We start from the raw sequence: 21,213 nt of genomic DNA, 5'->3' as shown, positions 1-21,213 counted from the left end.
TCTCAAGGTGTATATGTATACCTCCGTTCATCATTATTATGATTATTAATATTTTATTACATAAAATGTATTTAAATGAAGTAATAGAGCATAAAGTTTTATTTGCTAACTTTAAAATAAACATTTCAAAACTATATATGAATACGAAATGGGAAAAACATATATTTTTTTATGCATAATAAACTTAAAGACTTTCGCCTTTAATGTGAAAAAGTGGCTTTTCTTTTCTTTTTTTTTTATACTGTCCCAAAAAAGAAGTGGAAAGTAGATTAAGTAGAAAGAGATAAAAAGAAGTAATAAAATATTTAGTAGATATCCAGCAACAAATTTACTTTACTTGCCCTTGGGGTCGCTGTTTATTAATATGCGAAAGTCAAATTAAAAATTCCCACTACCAGAACTACATTTAAAAATATGTAACACTTTGACCAAAAAGTAACATTAGTCTTCAAGTTTAATTGCGCGCGGATTTTCTTTTCTAAATTGATAACACCGCGTCAGACAATTATGTCAAAGTTCACATTATACACGTTGTTAGTAATTTAGCTACACTTGGTTATTATATGAACTTTTTTTATAGAGTGTGTGAGGAGATGATTTCTGACTATCGTCGTGGAAAGCATTATGATCAAACTTGGATCTCTGCAAGACTCGGAATCAATATCATGTAACAGGTAAGTCAAGACCGGAAACCCCGTACCAAAGTCGCTCAAAAATCATGATGCTAGTGCCAACAGTAATTCTGGATTATCGTGATGTTGTGCACAAGAATTCCTTTCGGCGGGCCAAACTGTGTTAATGGCTTTAAGAGAGTAAAAAATTAAATTGGCCTTACTTTTTCGACACCGTAGTACCTTCTCCGAATGGCCCTAAATCAAATAGAAAGAAGTAGAAGACATTTGAAAACAATCCCTAATTTTCCTTGCCAAAGCGACTTTCAACGCCCACTATAATCGAATATCGAATTGAAGAACCTCAGAGTGCAGACTTTAACAAGATCAAGTCAGTTTACAATGTTAAACAATACTTTTTGGTTATTATACGATATAAAGTAATTAGGAGTTGAATGAATTGGCAAGGGTGGACTACTCTACTTACTCTTTAAGCGAATTTGAAATGAATTAAGATAAGTAAGACGACTTTCACAATTTAGACAAGAAGAGATATATATCAATATATCGAAGAAATGCAGCAACTGAAAAGTCTTCTCCATAATATTTAATAAATATTTGCTGTCAACATAAATGAATATTCACACGAATAATTAGCTGCATTAAAATACGGAACTGAATATATATATATATATATATATGTATTGCATAAATTTGGCAACCTTTCGCAAAATAATTAATTGATTATCTCATCTTAAGACATTGTTATTATCATTGTCAAGATTATCATCATTTTTTCTTTTTCTTTTAACGAATTATAGCGAGAGCGTGCGAAAAAGAAACACAACAACGAAAAGAAAACCTATGCTTCTTCTCTGCCATCTCATTACACAATATGTATTCATTAGTTAAAAGTTCTCAACGTAAAAGCTAAATGCTACAATGTTTACTTGTTGATGTATGTTGGCAGAAACGATAATAGATATGTACACATATATAAGTAGTAACCAACCGTACGGAAATTTTTTTACCTATTTAAAAAGTCATTGTACGACATTTAGAACGTGTTACATAATTTTAGATTTGCGTGTACACCATGTGCAGAGAAGTAAATAATTTTATTAACCACATGAGCAAAGGTTGTTAACTCGGTAAATTTAGAAACCGTTTCTGGTCACTATTACGTCATTGATTTTCTATTCTATTCGGGGACATCCGAAAGTAGAGCATTGAAAAGTATTTATTTATTTAAATTTGAAATTCCGGTGCGATAGAGCAAAAGAGCGCGGAATCTTACAATTTTTTACTCTCATCAAAGTTACTAAATAAAATCGGTAGTCGATACAAATTAGAATTAGAAGCGTGCACAGGGCAATTGAAATTTAATTTCATTGCAACATCGACAAGAGACGAATATTAATGAGTTTTAACGTGTTAGTGCATGTTAACATGCCCACCGCCAATCCCGTTTTTAGTTTAATCCACAAAATACATTCGCAAGTGAACGAAATGATATTTGTAAACATAATTGCATTGCTATTATTTTCTAATATTACTAATATCGCCGTAATCTATTACTTAGTTACTAAGCATCTTTCCTGACATCGATCTTGATCTAATGATCGCTCCATTGAGAAATCTTTTAAATATTAAATACCCAAAAGGTGACTGTGTTCGAATGTCAAAGTTTGTTTTTAAAACCATTGTGCTTTTATGCATTGGTTACAGGCTTTAAAGCGAATTTCACACTCATTTGCGCATAGCTCCAAACATACTTGAAAATACATTTATTCATCGCAAATTTGTTTTATAAGCAGAACAAATTTGACTTAATTTGCAGCAATTGGTTCCTAAGGATCTTTCAAGTACTCTTTCCAACTTTTTTCGAATGGTGATAGCTTTAGAATGTTTCAAGCCGTCATAAACAATGCCACATTGGACGGAAAAGCTTACTTGACTTGATCCAAAAGTATTGATCAACCGATCGGTATGCATGCGAATCCGACCGTTAAAGCCGTAATGGAATTGTTCGTTATCGACGCCTGCGTGATTAATGCTTTGCGCATCTGTTTAATTTCGAATCTATCACCCGCTTGTAACTGAAGATGGGAGTATTTATTAAGCAGTAGTCAAGAATTTGGTATATTGAAGCGTTTTGCGACATTGATTTTGAATGCTTTGAATCTAGATCATTTATTACAGCTTGCGGGATAGCTAGTGCCGTGAACAATTGCTTTCTGATTAGTGCAGATCAATTTTATATAGATTACTCGATTGAAGTATGATCACCAGCGCCTATTACACATTTACATTTTGTTTTGGATGCATGAAAACCATTCCATTATGATTTTTTACTTCGCCTTGATTTACTTTTTATATCATCTAAAATATGATAGTTTCCGATGTTTATAAAATAAAAGCAGACTTAGTTAGCGTCTAGTTGGAAAAAAATCACTGAAACAATAATAATACAGAACGTAGAAGAAATCAAAGATACTCATCAGAAGGTTACCAAACTTGACTTCAACAGAATTTATACGTTAATTATACGTATTAAGGCGTTAGCAATAAGGCGAGCTCATGAATTTTTTTAAGTACTTATTTAACATTCATTACTTTCAGAATTCATTAGCCGTTTTCTTTAAAAAGTTTTACGTTTTAAAAAAAAATCACAAAGAAGACGAAGAATCATTCTTATTATTCTTTCCGATAACAGCTAAATAAAGAGATTCATGTAAAGAAAAAATAGAACATGTTATGTATATTAAAATAGAATATAAATAACAGCAACCCTCTATGTTAACGCAAGTGTAACAGAGAAAGAACAGAAAAAGAAAAAAAAACAACTCCCTGAAAACTTCATATTCTAAATGAGAGCAAAAGAGATAAAGCAAACTGACGTAATCGTTTTTTTTTTTTGTCTGGGATGAACGTCGCCAGTCAAAATTAGAAAATCGATAATAAGAAAGTAAAAATCATAAATGAATTTATAATTACTAACCTCCATGGCGTTATTGTTGAGGGCAATTTTATCGTTTGTGAATTAAAAACGCACAATATTTTGACTTTGTAATGCTTTTTTTTTCTTATTTGTTTGCCTTATGTGTTTTTTTGTTTTTTGAGATTTAATTATCAATTCTCTATTGCACTAAAAAAACATTAAAGGAATACATGCATGCTTAACTATTAGTAATAGAATGAAAATTTTGATGAAAGCCGTCCTGGGCGTCGTTCTTTATATAATCACCAATTTTTTTTTTTTTATAATCACACCGACGATTTTATTTTGCTTTTATTCTCTAGATAGATTGATTTTATATTTAAAGCCCCTGCAGATTATTTATGATAATTATTTAATTCACTCATTCTCACAATTCTGTTTAATATCTGTTAGGTTAAATTTTTTTAAGTAATATAAACTGTTTTATGCGAAAAATGAGCAAAATATGTGTATATATTGCACGACAACAAAACACACACAACCGACTTCAAACCGAGCTCAGTCCGACAAATGTCAAATATGAGCGACATAGAGAGTCTGCGTAAACAGTGTTGCCACGGCTCAGAAAAAATAGCTGGCAACATAAAATATATAGTAAATGGGAATATTTCTGACAAATACCTTATTATTATTATTTTTATGACAAAAAATTACTCATCATTCCGATTACAAACAGATAATATTTTTTGTATACCCAAAGTCCGAACAAGAGGCATGAATTCCATTTGTCAGATATATATTTAAATACAATATTTTACAGGGACTCTGTAAAATGTAAAATCTTTTCTAGATAAATAAAATAGTGAAATTCACGTATGTTAAACATTTAACGAAGTTGCGACTTGTATCTTCTTAAATGTCAACATGAATGTACAGAGCAAAAAGAAATCCATCTTTTGTTCTTCTTATGTTGCTCATTGCTTAGCTTCAATCCGGCATTGCATTTGCATTCATAGTGTTTCCCTTCCCACCAATGCATGATGAAAATATTCTGATCTTGCTGTACTTCCCACAGACCCTACTAGATTTCTTCTCTATAGACGTGAATCAAGAATTTGCAATTCAGTATTGAAAAGAACATTAAGGCATAAAGATTAAGCTTAACTTTTCTTTAGTACTCTCATTAGATTAAGTGCGAACATCAGCAAGATCAGTTTCGGCTCACAATTACTCTTCTTACATAAATTATGGCCTGAAAGTTGTACATTTTCTAGTTTAGACTTCCAAGTTGTGTATTATATGTTGCCACAGTTAAATCAGTTAAATCGGGAATTGTTTATTAAAGAACGAGATACAAGTATACAGCAAAGTGTGTTTTTACCGTATTACCTAAAACGCTTTTTTAAATTGTATATTGGCATATGCGATATAGAATCGATATTTGTGTGAAAATGCAGCAAGCTATTGGCAAATAACCAAAGATTCGATCCTTCTTGATAATAACTTTTGGTTTTAAATAAACAGTAAATTACTTTATGAGCGATTCGGTAAATATCCTTAAATTCCTATACTACATAACTAACTGTGATCTACGTTATGGTAGTTGTTGGTAGTTGAAAACAATTCTGAAAACTTCTAGTGAGTCGTGATGGTCCGTATAAGATGACCGAATTTGAGTGAATAAAAGCTCCACCAGTTTGTTTATTAGAAAAACACAAGAAACTTGAACTTTTTGTGGTATCAATGGAACCTCCATCAGTTTGCTTTTGAGCTTGGGGTAAGGTATATGATAAGTGTAAGCCAATATATGCAATACTCGGAGAAGGTTGTGAATAGCTGCATATTTCCCTTTGGGGACCTCTGCACATCAACGGCTTGTCCGTCCGTGTGTTTTCTGAACATGTAGTAATCCTCGATACCTTCATACATTGGCGCATTCCCGCCTAAGGGCCTATGCCACTGAAACTTGAACAAATTGATTTGTTTGAACGATCATTTACGCGTAAGTGCCTGTTTTGAAAAACGTCATATAGAAAAATTCATGAAATTTGTAACGATGTTAATGTGGAAATATGAACGAAATGGGATCAGCATTGTTCGAATCGATACAAATAAGCTTTTATATGATACGAAGAACATAGTGTAAGTTTTAGTATTTTTTTTAGCGAAATTTGGTACAATAACGATTTCACAGTTTTTGTTAGAAATGTTTAGCATTTATGCTAATAAGTTTTCATTGTAAAAAAGTTCGCTACTCTGCATACATGCGGCTCCTTTCTCATCTACATAACATACACAGAAATTCCGCTAAAAGTACTCTGGAAATTTATGCGAAGCAAACCGGATAAGAAACTTTTTATTTAGTAGCAAGCAATATTATTAATTGGCAAAATTGATGATAAGTGCCTGTAAATATAGTGACGGGAGGGAGAAGGCTGTTTTTTTTTTTTTTTTGATATTCTAAGTATGCTTGAGCAACTCCACGATGCAAACTAAATTGACATAATGAAATCAGCGTAAAAACTTCCATTTTTTTTTTTTTTGTTAATAGACAAACAAAGTACAAAAAAACAAAAATATATTTCTAGATAAACATATCTACATGTATGATGATCAAGTTTGCATTTAAGTAGACATATTTAAATAAACAATCTTTTGGAAAATTTATATAATTAGAAAACTTTGTTTGTCGTGTTCAATGTTTGTTATTTATAACAGCAGAGAGAGAGAGAGAGAGAGAGAGAGAAGCTGGATGCATATGAAAAAGTTTTTATTTTAACTTTAGTGGTTTTTGCGGATAAGCAAAATGCAGACAATTAATCAGCGCATCAGAAATTTGCTTAATTGTAAAACCAATAGAAAACCGAAACATTTCAAACCGAAAAAACCACATCCTTCTTTCGAATTGCTCATATCTATCGTATCTACAAATGATAGCTATTATCTCCTAGTGCGTTTTAAAAGGACATTAACTAACATTTTTGTTTTTTTTTTTTTTTTTTAGTGGACGACTAATCGATTTCTTATTGACAGCTGATGGCTGAAGATAAAATTCGCTTTTTTATGAAATTTCTCGAATATATCAACAAATTTGGAATTATATGATAAATACTTAACATCATGAATTATGCAGGGAACTGCGTTAACAATATTATTTAAGTCATCAATAGAAACGGAAGCTTACGATTACTTCCTGTTTACATATAGACGCACATACTTCAGTAACATGCTTAACATAAATGCCAGTTAGCTAACTAAACAAACTAAGACACATCAAATTCGTTAGTTAACCAGGTCGTTTAGAACCTATGAATGTTTATGTTTGCATGTTGTCTTGCTTGGCTGCTTGGACTAACACTCGGTTGAATGTGTATTAAAGCGAAGTGAAATCTCTAAATCTTGTTTTTCATTTCATTTTTCCTCATAATCTGTAAATGTGTTATAAGAGGAAATTTGTTGAGCTTCCTGATTACTGTTTGAAAAAAAAAAAAAAGAAGAAACTTTAAAAAAAGGAGGCAAAAAATATGTTACAATCTGCAACTTACTTTAGTCAGTCATAAACATAAACACATGTGCACGTCGTTGTAAGCGCTTAGCATTTCTTTGGTTACCATAGTAACAATATGTTAATGAAACAGCAAATTGCTTGGTTAGCATATCGCGACGTAGCTATGGGTAACAGAAACCATAGAAAGTGAAAATACTTCGTATACTATCATAAGAGAGATATTATATTTGGGACCGTTTAAATATTCACTACTGCCTGATATCCGCTATTTACTTGTGGGCTTAATATTCACTCGATATATCGATCTTTATTGAAAGAGAAATCGCGGAGATTGTATTAGGAAAAAACCCATGATCCTATTTGAAGCTCTAAACGAAAACTTGAACCATTTCGAAAGTATACGATTCACCAACAAGTAGGTAATTGCGATAATTGTGAACGCAACTGTTGACAACATTTTTTAGATTTTCGCGGTTACATTGGCAAAATTTTAGGCAGAAGAATAGACTGCAGATAAGCGGATTTTTTTTTTTTGTGACGTACAAAACCAAGCGCAGCTTAAAACACTTCTTCTTCTTTATGATATGAAATTTGATACAGATGTCTGTCGAAGTTTTATCACTTAAGAAAAAAAAAGCATCTGATATGCTCGCGCAATTTAAGTTGAATGTTGGTCTTACAAAAGTACATAGTGATCACACAGTTATCTCTTTTACTGATCTGATATGAACGGATCTAGTTCAAACTTGTGCCTTCTTCGAACTTCTCTTGTGAAAATTTTTATATCTTTTGAGTATAAAACTATCGGCTTGACTTCAGCTATTTGCTTTTGTTCTTCTCATTAATACTTTCATTGGAATTTTAAAAGATCGAAATGAAAAAAAATGGAAGAACTTTTTTTACAACAAGTACAAGTACGTCATTAGTAAAAATATCTTTAAACTATGCATTTATCTTATGATTTTGTTTTTGTTTTGGTTTCATTATACTTCAATTGTTTCCCCTTTTCCGTAACATGAACATATATATATATATATATACGATTTAAGCGTGTGGTCTTGCAACTGCTATACTGTTGAGGTTATTAATAAACAACTTTCGCATAGAAAAGTAATTGCGAATGCCTAGATTTAGTTTTGATTGTAGCCCGTAGTACATAGCTCTTCAAAATGAATAATAAAACAGAAAATATAAAATATTGTTTGTTACTGGCCTCCCGTCCATAGGGCAGCACAAAAAGAAGGCATGCATTTTTTCTTATTCTCATTACACTTTCTCAACATATTATTCATAATGTTAGGAACAACCACTTCATGTAGTTGTGTTTTCTTTCCTTCCTTTCGTTTTGTGCTGAGTACAATATTGGAATCCCTTAATATATACTACAATGTTTATGCGTTTTATGTTACAGCATAAAATTCTTGAACTCATAAAGCTACACAAAAAATGAAATATAACAACGATAACAATAACAACAATAAACATTAACATGAAGCTGAACAACAGCTAACGAATACACGATTATTTTGTTTTTCATTTTTTTTTTTTTTTTTTTTTTTTTTTTTGACTGAAAAAAACGCATATAACGAAGCCAAGTAAAACATAACAAAAATTGTTGTTTTCGTCGTCGATAGTAACCAAAAGGACTGTATAAGCTGCCGAGTTTTTGTTTGTGAAAAACAAACAGCAAACAACACAAAAATTTTTTTTCTAAAGAATTCTTTACAACAAATATGCATTACGTATAAAACCGGGTGCATTGCATGTATTTGCAGAAAACTGTAGCAGACAACGTTAGGCTGTATACAAAAAAAATGTACATATGTATGTAGGCGAGCACCCTCGCTCAATGACCCATTCACATACACACGTACACATACACACACACACACACACACACACATACAGGCAAGAACAAAATAATGACGAAAGCATTCGTCAGAACGAACGATCTGCTTGTGAACTTAGCCGAAAGCTTGTGTTGAAGGTATAAGAAGTTACGTTAGACAGCAAACATTCAGAGTCATGCTCTAGCTACCAAAGAGCAACAATTATTAGTAATACTTAAGGGATAATAAAACGGGTTTGCGCTAAAATTGAAATCTGTTAAAATTCGAAACTTTTTACGACAATACACAAGTTTTTTTAAAAGTGATAAAACTGCGACTTGTATTTATTTATTTATTAATAACCAAAAAAAAATCCGCATTGCTCTCGGTTTATAAAAACAATTTTCATGTTCTAACTTGATAAGAACAAAAATAATTAAATACATAAAAAAAATAAATAAAAAAAAAAACGCATCCATGGAAACTTTGCAATAATGAAATGTATGCGAAAAACAATTGAAAGTTTTTAATAATTTAGTGAATAAATATGAAGAAGCATTTCCGGCATTAGGTACGTATAAGTGATGTATGCTTGCACATAATTAAATGTATCTACAGATTTGACGGAGCGTATGAGTGCTTTAATTATTAAGTATTACGTTACGCTCGTTCACATACACATATCTAGTTAAGCAAATGAGAAGTAATTAAACTTATTATAGCCGCGCTATATATACCCCCATCAACCGGCATGGGAACGTCTAATTGACTGCATGCGTTTTGCTTTCACTTAAATGCTTCATGTAATTTACTGTATGGTAAAACTTATTTTTTGAAGAATATTTAAAATTTCATTCATTTCAATTTTATTTTATTTTATTTATTTATTTTTGTTTTGCCTTTTATGCATTTCCATACACATATGTTGCAATTACAGTTAAAAGCTGTGTGCCTTTCCTGTTTTGTATATGAAAGTGTGTGATGATGATCCATTATTTGCATTGTCTGTTTGTCCGCTTTTTTGGACGTAAAAGAGAAATGGGGAAAAGTTATTTTGCGAAAAAGAAAAAAAACGCAAAGAATCTAGTGGCAAAAGATTTTCTATGATTTATGTTCATACGGGCTTGATTTGATTTCATATGCATACGAGTGCGTTTCCATATTCATTTATTGTTTTTTTTTTTTTTTTTAACGCCTTTTCCATCGTCGCTTTGCTAGTAAAGCTGATCTGATGTTTTTCTTTTTAAGATAGCTTTTGAGGGGAGATTGCAATATTTTTTGAAAAGGATTTAAAACGAAATTTACAAAGGTTAATAAGTAAGTCTTTTCTCACAGAATTGAATAAATACCTAATGTAAAGAAACGTGGAATGTTTGTAAATGTATCGAAATCGTTAATTGCTCAGTGCCTGAAATGATCAAATATCGGCCGCAATCGATGAAAGTCTTTATCTGTAGGCGTGATTTATTGGACTAGGGTAAGGAGAATGTTGGAGGATTAAATTTTTCAAAGTACCCTCACTTATTACACAATCCTTGAAGAAAATGAGTCCTTTTTAAATAGTTCAGAAGACTTTTTCTTCCTCTTACTCCGCGGAGATGCAAATACATATATATTTTAATCCTTAGAAAATGTATAGATATAAATACTGGCGAATAAATTGGTTTATTGTTCAATTTTTTTTTTTTTTTTTGCTAAACGGTTTTTTCTACCACTTACGGTGCAATGGTACATTAAGGATATACGCAACACCCGAAAGGAGTTGAGATAGACCCAGATTCTCCTTATACCAATCGATTAGGAATCGTTTTCTTAATCGATCTAAGTTTCATTGAAGCTATTGAATGAAGAACTAACTGTATTAGGCGAAGTAATGTAAGGTGGGCCATGTACCACTTTGGTGCTTTTACTTGTTTTGAATTAATTACTGGTCACACCATCTTGAACATTGTACAAAAGTCGTGTACTTTTTTTCTTGAAAAAACCAAGATGAAAAAAGTCTATCTGATGTCGTCGCTTTCCTATGTCAAGTTTCACTTGAACCAAAAAAGCAAAATCTAATGTTGTCGATATCCATTGAAACTCTTACGAACTTACATTAAATTTCGACAAACTTTGACGACGGCCATAAGTGTCAGTCAGTCATTTAATGGCGGAAAATTGATAGAGTGCGAAAAGTTGATCTTCTTTCATTTTCATTGTTCTCAATGTTACGTTTTTGCTTTCTTGCTTTTAACTTTTAAAATCGCTTATAAGTGCATATTAAACAAATAGAACAGTCTGCCGACTCATTTGAAAACCTTTTAAAACTATTTCGTTTGTTTTGGCTCCTGTTACTTATACTGTCTTTTTGTCTTCGCTGTCAGTAAACTCAATGGCAACTGTGCGTGTTTGAACTTTAAGTACTTATTACTTATAGTTTTGATTTTTCATAAAATTAAAATTCTTCATTTCACGACCCCGCGTTGTTTGGCAATGTGGTGGAGTGGGTAGGTGGGTGACTTATAGCATATTATTATCAAATGTTTGTAAGAAAGAATAGCAAGCAAATGAAAACTTTTTAATAACTTCCGCTTCAAAAAAGAATTTTACAACATTTTTAACACTAAAGAAAGAAAATGCTTTCATAAAAATTTTCTCTCGTTACTATTGCTATTTTTATCATTGTATCTTTGTCAGGTTATTATCCATTCAGTTGACGTAAAGAATATGATGATGATAAACATTAATTTTCTGCTATACAAAGTGCGTACGCGTATGAATGTAGACACTTGTTACTCTCGTTTCATGATTTTCTCTATTTACTTTTTTTTTGGTTTTCTTTTTTGCAATTTTGTTTTGCCATTTATTCAGCATACCTTTACGTTTAAACTGAGAAATGGCTTTATGGACGTATGTACCTACTTTTGGTGAATTGTAGAATTGACAAAAAAAAGAAAGAAGAAAAAAGTTGACTCTTTGTGAAGTGTGTATAAAATATGCGATAAGCGCAAAGAACAGACATTTCTGAAGTCATTCATTTAGCCGACGTGTACGCAACCACCCAATCATGCTTTTGTGAACGAAGACTGTTAAAGGAGAAGCTATTATGGTAAGTGTAAATATGCCTGCACGCGCGTGACAAGGAGTGTTGATGGTTAACTAACTAACTGACTGTTAGCACGACTGTCATTTTTATTATATTATACGAATGTATATACACTATAATATTGCGACAGACGTAATAGATTGCGAGAATTCCTGAAATATTGAATGCACACAAGTGAACACACAAAGGCTTATAAAAAAGCGTACATTCTCACGCTGACTTCAAATGGGAAAGGAAATGTACGGAAATACTATTTTTCTACTTCTACTTGTCGCCGGAAGCATAGGTGTTGTTGCGTTGGCTGTTTTGTGTACAATTGCTGATGTTATAATATGAAAACGTAGCGTACATGAATTTGATTCAATTCGAAATTCAGATTTATACATCGACGTACGTAATGCGATTGTCGATCGATTCATATATCTTATTGATGGATGTGATAGATAAGTGGGTTCTTTTTCTTCGCAACAAAAAAAATCTCCCTCAGTAAAATGGATGTTAAAGGAATCGTCCTTACTTGACTTGAGTTTATTGAATTTCCTTTGTCCTCAACTTATTTAGTTAATCGCATCTAACTGTTACTTGGAAAATTATGCTTGAAAACTATGATGAAGAATGTTTTTTGTCTCTTTCCATTTCTCTTCTTTGTCTGCCCTCCATGATATGATATTTTTGGTGCTCTTTGCATAGAATACATTTTACGATAATGTTTGGCCAATTTTTAATCCTCATCGCGAGTATTGTCGCTTAAAAAAAAAAAAAACACGCATTAGAAATTTTAAGGGTCTTTAAAGTAAATATATTTTAGATCACTAGGACATTCTGACACTATTTCGACTGACCGTCTCCTAGCAATATCAACTCTATCATATCATTCGCTCTTCATGTGTCTCTTTTTAGGAAAGAGTTCCCTTTTCTTTTACGGTCTCGCGTTCTGCTCATATGTAGTACGATTCCCAAAATCTCAAAAATGGAACTTATGGCTTGAGGAATAACAAAAAATTCGATCAAAGTCAATAAGTGATGCTGTCTTTTTTTTTTGCTTGTTTGCATCGTTATTGCTGGCGCTGTTGGCCAAACATGCGATGATTTTAGGGCTTTTTGTCGCACATACCAGTAACATGCCCATGCATTATTTATTTGAATTGAATATCACGATTGCATTGGGGGAGAAAATTCTTTTATTCTATATATGCAAAATTTTCATTTTTATGCAGCATTCGTCTTGTACGCGATTTCAATATGAATGATGTATATATATATCTATTTTTTTTTTTGTGAACAAATGCGCACTCGAATGGAATATTTGCATTTATCAAGAAAACAAACCTATGAATTGCTTATACAGTTAAATGCATTACAATTCATATATAAATATATATATATATATGCACGATTATATAACGGCATCATATTTATGCTCTTTAATTGCAGAAGAGAATTATTCTGAAATGCGTATAGAGTAATAATAGCTACATATAAGAAGGCTTATAATAATTGCTTTCGGTGAGCGACGGCAAGAGACGTATTAAATATTTAATTAATTTATTTAAAATTGTTATACACGCACATATACATTGTTAGGAAAATCATATTTTCAACACAGTAAGTCTTCATGCGATTTATTCAATTCTGCTGAGTGTGAAATGCGTACAAAATTTCGGGCAAATAATAGAAGCAAATAGAGATTTTCGATGCATTGCTCATGCAATTGCGGAAGAGATAGATTAACAAACAATTCGCTGCAAAAAGATGAAATGCAGTATTAAAAGTTCATAATGACATCCGGTTACTCCAGATAGGAGTAGCAACGAACATATTAGGTCAAAATGCGGTATCCGTTACATGTTTTAAAGGTTCATAGGCAACGGATGGGATCAAACAAGTGGAGTTGAAGTGCAACCTTCACGGAAAGCAGTGGCTCAGATACGTTTGAGAGCTTAACGAAATGAATTATTGTGGAAGGAATAAACCTCCAGTCGTTGTAAATAAGTTCGTTTAACGTTGTAAACAATTTTTCAATAAACATTTCTTTGGTTATATAATTATAATGTGCTACATTGTTCCATTTAAGGAATAATAAATAATAAGGAAAGCACATCTATTCGTATGAAAATTACTTACATTGATCTTTTAATAATCAATATTTTTTACATATGCATTGCAAAATATCAATTTTTAATGCTTAGTGAATTAGTGAAAAGTTTGTTTGTTCACCTACGGTTTGTGGTCTGAAAAAGAAGAAGTAGTAGAAGCGAAGAGAATAAGTGAACGAGCTATCGAATCTATGTAGTGGAAGTGGAATGAAAACATTTTGTAATCACATAAGTGCATTAGAAGATAATGCGCTCCCAATAAAACAAATCACTCAATAAGTTCGTAGAATGACATGTGGGTATAGGAAGACTATTAACGCATCTATATGATTTTCATACCCCAAACAAACAAGTGGCGGTATGGACAAACCAGAAGAATTTGAGATAGACACACACATCATTAATTTGAAAAAATGTGAATTTTGTGCATGTGTAGCGTGCCAGTAAGTAAATGTAAATATCTAACAGGCAGAAGCACCAGAGTGGTACAGTTATTCATGTAAGGATTTTTCAAGATAACACGCTGTATGCGGAGTGGTTGGAAAAGCTATTCGATCACAACAATTTTCAATAGTGGTACGTCTTAGGATCAAAACAAGTCATTGTATAGATCGTGTGTGTAGGTTGTATAAATCGGCGGACATAAGATAGACAGACAGACAGACAGATGACCAGACAGAGTGGATCTATATAAAATACTTTTGTACTACAAGTCGGGTAAAGCGCAAAAATTCTATTACACTTAAAGAGGAAGAATTCATTTGGCTATGCTGTGCTCTGCTTCAATAATTCATGAATTATTTATTAAATCTTTCAAGTGAATTTTTTTGTTTATTGTTTTCATTGCATTGACAATTTAATTATAGATAGGTTCTCTGTAAGCAGATATTCTTTATATCTTATATAATATAATTCAATCATTTTATCAGTGCAATGTCAGTCATCGTAAGCTGTGGTATGCCACAATTATTCTAATCGTACCACACAAAATGAAAATAAAAACCTTCAGAGTAGGGAAAGATTCAAGCATTCATAAGCATTTATTTGTAACGAAATTTCCCTTCAAACAGATTTCTTCAGCGAAGCAAAGTTTAATATTTATGCAAAATTCTTGTTCTTCGTAGTTCTTGTGCAATCGCTCACATACACCCGGTAAATGACATGGATGTTGGAACAAATGCGATCAAGTATTTTTCTGCAAATTTCTTGTTAAGTAGTTGTAAAGTAAATGCAAACTAATATTTACGTATTACATATATATATATATATATATATGTGATATAAAACTATTCGCACTGGTTTACTAACATAGAAATCCAATGTGTGTACATATGTTAGTCGTGTCGTGTTGACGGGTGGTTGGCAATAAACATTAATATGGATATGTTTAGATGTGAAACCATTAGAAGAAATGAAAATCAGTGAATTTAAAAAAAAAAAAAATAAATAAATAAAAACCCATAAGAAATGTTGGAAACGTTACTAACATCTACCAACATCTACAAATATATATATATGCATGCGTGCAGATATCTGTTGTTTGAAATTGTGTGCTTATATGCTGCATTAGTATATGAATTTGCTTTGCGTTCTTTATCAAATGTATATAAATGTGTCATTTGTTAACGGTCGATAAGGGAGCGAAGAGAAAAGCCCTTAAGAAAAATGGTTTAAGTTGAAACTATCCAAAAGGAATGAATGAATGCCTGAGGTGCCAAATAACTCGGATAACTTGGATAACGTATAAAGGAGCACACGTTTTGTGGCAAATGGGATTTACACAAGCATTGTATAAAAATTTTATGCAAAAGTATTAAAACAAAAGACAATGTTTGACAGCAAAAATCTTCTTAGATTTCCTTTAGTAAATATTACATACATAAAATATATGCTTTCCTAGTTATCTGCCTTGCCTGTTTTATATGTATATGTCTATGTCAAATATAGGAGAAATTCTAAAATGTGCATAGTGAAAAGGCAGCAAGTATTAAGGAAGGAATGACTTTAACGAGGAAGACTTTTTTCCGCTCATATATTTTTTTGTTCCACTCCAGCACTTGATGAAAAAGTTTTTAGTTTTAGTTTAACTGAACTGAACTGAACTGAACTGAATTCGACTGAACTCAATTGAATATCTTAACTTAAATCAACCGATCAACGTATGACAAACATTTAATGTACAATCAATTTTTTTTAAATTTTTTTTTTATATAAATATTTCTTTATATTCAGGTATGGAGTTGTTAGTTGTCAAACGCCAATCAACTGTAAACTAACATATTGGTTGTCATGTTTATAGATGGAACGTTGAATGGCATTTGCACCTAAGATGCGTACTCACGAACGTGTACCACACTTAAGCTGTTTGTAACCAATTATTTAGTGACTGTGCAAATGTATGTGTATCCACTATCAATGTATGTTAACAAAGCGAACAGACGCGGTTAATAACATTTTCGGAACTGGAAAGCATTAATCGCTCCGGTGCAAAAAGTTGAAAAAGTTTCATTTATTTTGCGCAAATGGTTTTTAATACTTTATGTGTGCGGGTGGCTAGTGGGCTGGGCTGGGCTGCATTTTTTAATTCCGTTTTGAAAGCAAAAAAAAAAAAAAGAAAAGCTTTGTTGAGCACGCAGTCAATCGAAAATAGTAAACAATTTGGGGAAAATTCTGCAAGTCCTCAAATTCCTATCTGGCTATTGCACGGAAATTCCTTAAAATTTTACCCCCCCAAAATGTCATTAAGAGGTAGTTGAAAATGTACAGAATTTGGAGCGACGAGTAGCGGTAAATGAGAAGCGTACTTAAATAACTGATCAGCGAATTGTTTTATTTTTTTAAGTGGCTTATGCTAACTATGTTTGAAAAATGTAAAAAAAAATTTTGCATAAAAACAAATTGAAACAATGAACTTCTCTTGAGAATTTGCTGTTTATTCGTTTATAAAAAAAGGAAAACAGGAAAAAGAGGAGAAAGTATAGAGATAGGTATATATACCACAGCGTAACTAAAAAATAGAAAGCCATCGTATCGCCCAAAAAAAAAAAAAAAAAAAAAAAGTGCAATACTTCGTTGAGCTGATCATAGGGACAAAATTCCCTTTATTAGCGAATCCGAGTTAATGCCACTTCACTGCCAACATCATAGACAAGTCAATTGAAATGGCAGGCATTTCTTTGTTCATCAGTTTTCGTGATTAAAAAAAAAAAAAAAATCTATGCTAAAAAGTTTTACAAGCACAAAAAAACAGTGACGAGAAAACACATTGTTTTTGTTGACTAGTGAGTGTCACTCACAACATCAGAATATCGATGTTAGTTTAAGTATTGTATCGATAAAAAATGCCTTCTCAGGACAATAGATTTCGTATACAATGAGTCCGCTAAAGACATCGATGAGTATCACGTATTTTCTAAATACATAAAGGGATAGTTGGAAACATTGATATTTTTAAACCCTACAAGACTTGTGTGGTATAAGGATGTATTAAGTTGGTGCGGATGTATGCAGAATTTACAAGGACTTTTATTACACCGATCGGCTCAAAATCATTTTCTGAATGAATAGAAGCTTGCCTGGCCGTCTTGTAATCTTGTGTTCAACCCTCTACACTTAACTATTTTGATGGAATTCGTGTCCAGGACGTCGTGTCTTTGACCAAGGGTGAATGCTGTTGAAAATGGTACGGACCGACACAAGCTCTAGTCCATGGGGAAAAATGGAAAAATTTGTTTTATAAAAATGTTATTTTTTTTTTTTTTTGTTTTTTAATCTCGCCCTACTCTCACACACTTTTATTTATGTGCGTACGCATATCAATGAAAATGAAACTGATCTTTAGAAAGCAATGATAATTCGGTATCTAGCCTAGCGGCCGCCTTTTCGATTTGCAGCATGGAAGAGTGCCCAAAATATCGATTAGAAATTTAAATGTAGACATGAAAGTAAGTTAAATTTGACGAAAGAAGGTGCATTCTCGACGACCTCAAACTCGAATATCTACCAATGCTTTATTTCCGCTTTATTTTCTAGTCCATAGATTGTTATGTGTGTGTTTCTCTACTTTTAAATTTTATTTTGTTATAGTTAATTAACTTTCTATTCTTATACATACAAATTTTTTTCTTTTATATTTTCTACAGGTCCGACTGACTGTCTTTTTTAGCCGAAGGGCATCAATCGTGATATAGTATTCAAAGCAGACCGAAAGAAATGTTTCAACAAAACAAGCCAAAGGAAATACAACAACAAAGGGTAACAACAACAACAACAACAATAACAACATCAGCAATAAAATTAATATAAATAACAAAATATTTTCTTATCGCAATAAGTGTACGAAGCTATAGCGAAATGATACTGTAATGATAAACAAACCAACAACAATACCATCAGAAACAGTTATTGATTAGACGTTAATACCCTTAGACTATGCTATGCTTACATGCATTTAAGACATTGTTGCAATAATTGTTTACGCATGCATGGCAATAGAATAGAACATAGACGAGTAAGAGCATTAACTGTTTGTTAACAATGAAAGCGGATGTCATTACATGCTTACAGTAATCAACATTAGAACAGTTAAACTTAATTTGTTAAGCTTGCGTACGATAACATAAAAGACAAGAGAGTCTAGCAATCAACCGGGGCAACCAAATCGGGTTAACGGGCTGCAATTTGCATTTTGAATATTTGTTTTTATTCGTTGAAATGTGGCGCGATATCTTTTTATATTTATTGTTAATTGTTTTATTTTGTTTCATTTTCTTGGCCCAATTAATTGTTAACGTATACGCATTTCAACGTCAACCGCCGCTACCCAAGCCTAACAGCGAAAGAAATGATATTATATTTGTATGAAAAGAAACATGTTTTTCAAATATTTTGACAAAACATAAGTCTGTCTGTCCCTAACTAATCAAAAAGCGAGAATTATCCAATAAGTGTCTAAGGTATACTTTCTCTTATCACTTACATGAAAATACGTTAAATACTCTCTTCTGAGAACATTATGTAGTCGGTACTAAAGTATTTGTCTTAAGAAAAAAAAAAAAAAAAAAAAAAAAAAAAACAAGAAAAGGGAGATAAACATATATCCCAGTAATCTAATGCTGTGGATAAGAATATAACTAAATTTCATTTGTTTTTTCAACACAGTAATCATTATAATATAATATCATGTATAGTCGGAATAAAGTGTAACAAAAAAAAAAAAAAAAAAAAGGCGAGCTGGACAAAACCTTAACTAAGGCGATTATATCATGTGAAAATCATTTTTCGTTTTCCATTTTCCATTTTAACTTCAGTTTAATTTAATTGCCATTAACACATAAATCTTTGTTCTATTTAAGCCTTGCGTTTAAGCCTTGCATTTACTGTTTATTCTTTTTTCAATTGTAAAAATATTTTAATTGGTTTCGGATTTTCTTTAATTGCAATTTAACTGCGGGGTTTTTAAAGTTCACATTTATACTTCGCCTATATAAATAAACGTGAACTTGTATGAATTCATGAAAACGAATTATAGAGAGCTCATAAAGCAGAAACATAAAAACACACACATACACACACACACACACACACACACATGTTATTTGCATACTCTGTCAGAATGACCTCAAAAACTCTAGAAGAAGAAACATATTTTAAGGTCTTCTCCCCACCTCCCCACACCCCTTCCAAAACCCATTAAATTAAATGAGTTGGCGTTCTCTCTGGCAATTAAAATATATTTGATATTGTATGCATTCTATGAACTATCTTGCTTGTTCTTCTGGCTTCTAAAGGCACTTTTTAATATATGATTATCATAAATATTTATGTAATTATGGAGAGTATTTAAAATTGAATCGAAGACCGCAATTATTCCATAAATACTTATATACATTGAAAAATGAAAAATCAGCGAATTAATTCTTACAACATTCTGTTTATCGCAGTTCAGTCTTCCATGTAATCATTAACATGATGTATTAACATTTACTTATATATTCTGTGAAATTAATTTTAAATTATTATTAAATTTAAATGCAAACCATTATATACCTATATATATATATATATATATATATATATGCGTTCGTCATTGTCAGCATTTTATTACACAAGTAAATGCCTAATATTTGCGTATTGGGCATTGTATAATTATTATAAATTATTAATATTATTATTAATAAAAAAGAAAAAAAAAGACTAGACAGCAAAATTTTTCTATAGAAATAAATTACAAAAAAAAAAAAAAAAAAAAGCACAAAACTGATATGAAATGATGCATGAATTAAAATTAATAAATTGAAAAAATTTATAATAGTAATTTTTTTTCGGATTTTTAAATTAATTTATTTTTCCGGATAAATTTATTTTCCCGTAAAATTCTCGAATCAATGAAATACATTGCAGTTTGTAAGGAAGCAACTTTTTTTTAACAAATTCATCACATATCCAAGTAGATAACGATGAATAAATCGTTAAATAGAAATATTAAGGAAAATCATGGTAAGCCTTCGAAGCAAACTTATCGAAGATCACGAAGTTACCTTTATTTGATATTTCGATTATTGGGGAGTAAAGTTTTCCTCTTTCCTTCATCTCGAAGTTTACGAATAGATCACGAGTGGAAGCTATTCGCTGTATGTCGAGAAACAATATTGGAAGAAAACTAAGATGAAAGACAATCTCTTCTTCCTGGTTTACGATCAGAGGACCCCGATGAAGAAAACGAAATGTATTTTGTGGATAGCCTACCTGGGCCTACCAAGGATTCGAATGTTTTGTAAAAAGCTTTACTGAAAGTATTCCAAGCGAAGTTTGTTCCTCGAAATAAATTCAGCCAGTTAGATACAATAGGCTTAAGCACTATCATACGATCACAACGACTCAAAATTAAAGAGAAGTGAAAACGATCGGAACCATAATTTAACACAAGACTCTAGTAAGTAAATGTTGTTGGATTTTAACGTTTAAACTAAATTTTCCCTTTTTTTTATTTTTTATTTTTTTTGCTAAACATTCTCGTTTATGTAATTGCGTTTGGCATATGTTTCATTTTGATATTCTCTATAAAAAATGCAGATAATAAATAATTAACCAGTTAACTGTGTCGAGCTTTTTAGCTATATAATCGTATCCTTGCTAACC

The 21,213-nt window shown here is 31.6% G+C and overlaps 2 protein-coding genes across 11 annotated transcripts in view; one reads left to right on the top strand and one right to left on the bottom strand.

Moving 5' to 3' along the window:
* LOC119634706 (tropomodulin) overlaps nt 1–21,213 on the bottom strand; it is an 85,452-nt gene that overhangs the window by 27,787 nt on the left and 36,452 nt on the right. Inside the window, exon 1 of one of the 10 annotated variants that reach the window (XM_038029027.1) lies at nt 3,613–3,902. The exons of the other annotated variants lie outside the window; for them this stretch is intronic. Within the exon in view, the coding sequence (XP_037884955.1) occupies nt 3,613–3,618 (6 nt within the window). The 5' untranslated portion in view covers nt 3,619–3,902. Of the gene's footprint in view, nt 1–3,612; nt 3,903–21,213 lie in introns of those variants that run through there. 10 annotated transcript variants of the gene reach the window in all.
* LOC119634708 lies at nt 9,298–19,283 on the top strand. The gene is made up of 2 exons (XM_038029034.1): nt 9,298–9,460; nt 18,216–19,283. The coding sequence occupies exon 2, from the start codon at nt 18,787–18,789 to the stop codon at nt 18,934–18,936; it is 150 nt and encodes a 49-aa protein (XP_037884962.1). The 5' UTR covers nt 9,298–9,460; nt 18,216–18,786; the 3' UTR covers nt 18,937–19,283.

Source organism: Glossina fuscipes, unplaced genomic scaffold (genome assembly GCF_014805625.2).
Source record: "Glossina fuscipes isolate IAEA_lab_2018 unplaced genomic scaffold, Yale_Gfus_2 3, whole genome shotgun sequence".
Lineage (NCBI taxonomy): Eukaryota > Metazoa > Arthropoda > Insecta > Diptera > Glossinidae > Glossina > Glossina fuscipes.
This window is presented reverse-complemented; position numbering and strand designations above follow the sequence as displayed.

Excerpts from the sequence above, each read along its gene's own strand:
- LOC119634708 (XM_038029034.1), top strand. The coding sequence starts at position 18,787 with ATGTGGCGCGATATCTTTTTATATTTATTGTTAATTGTTTTATTTTGT.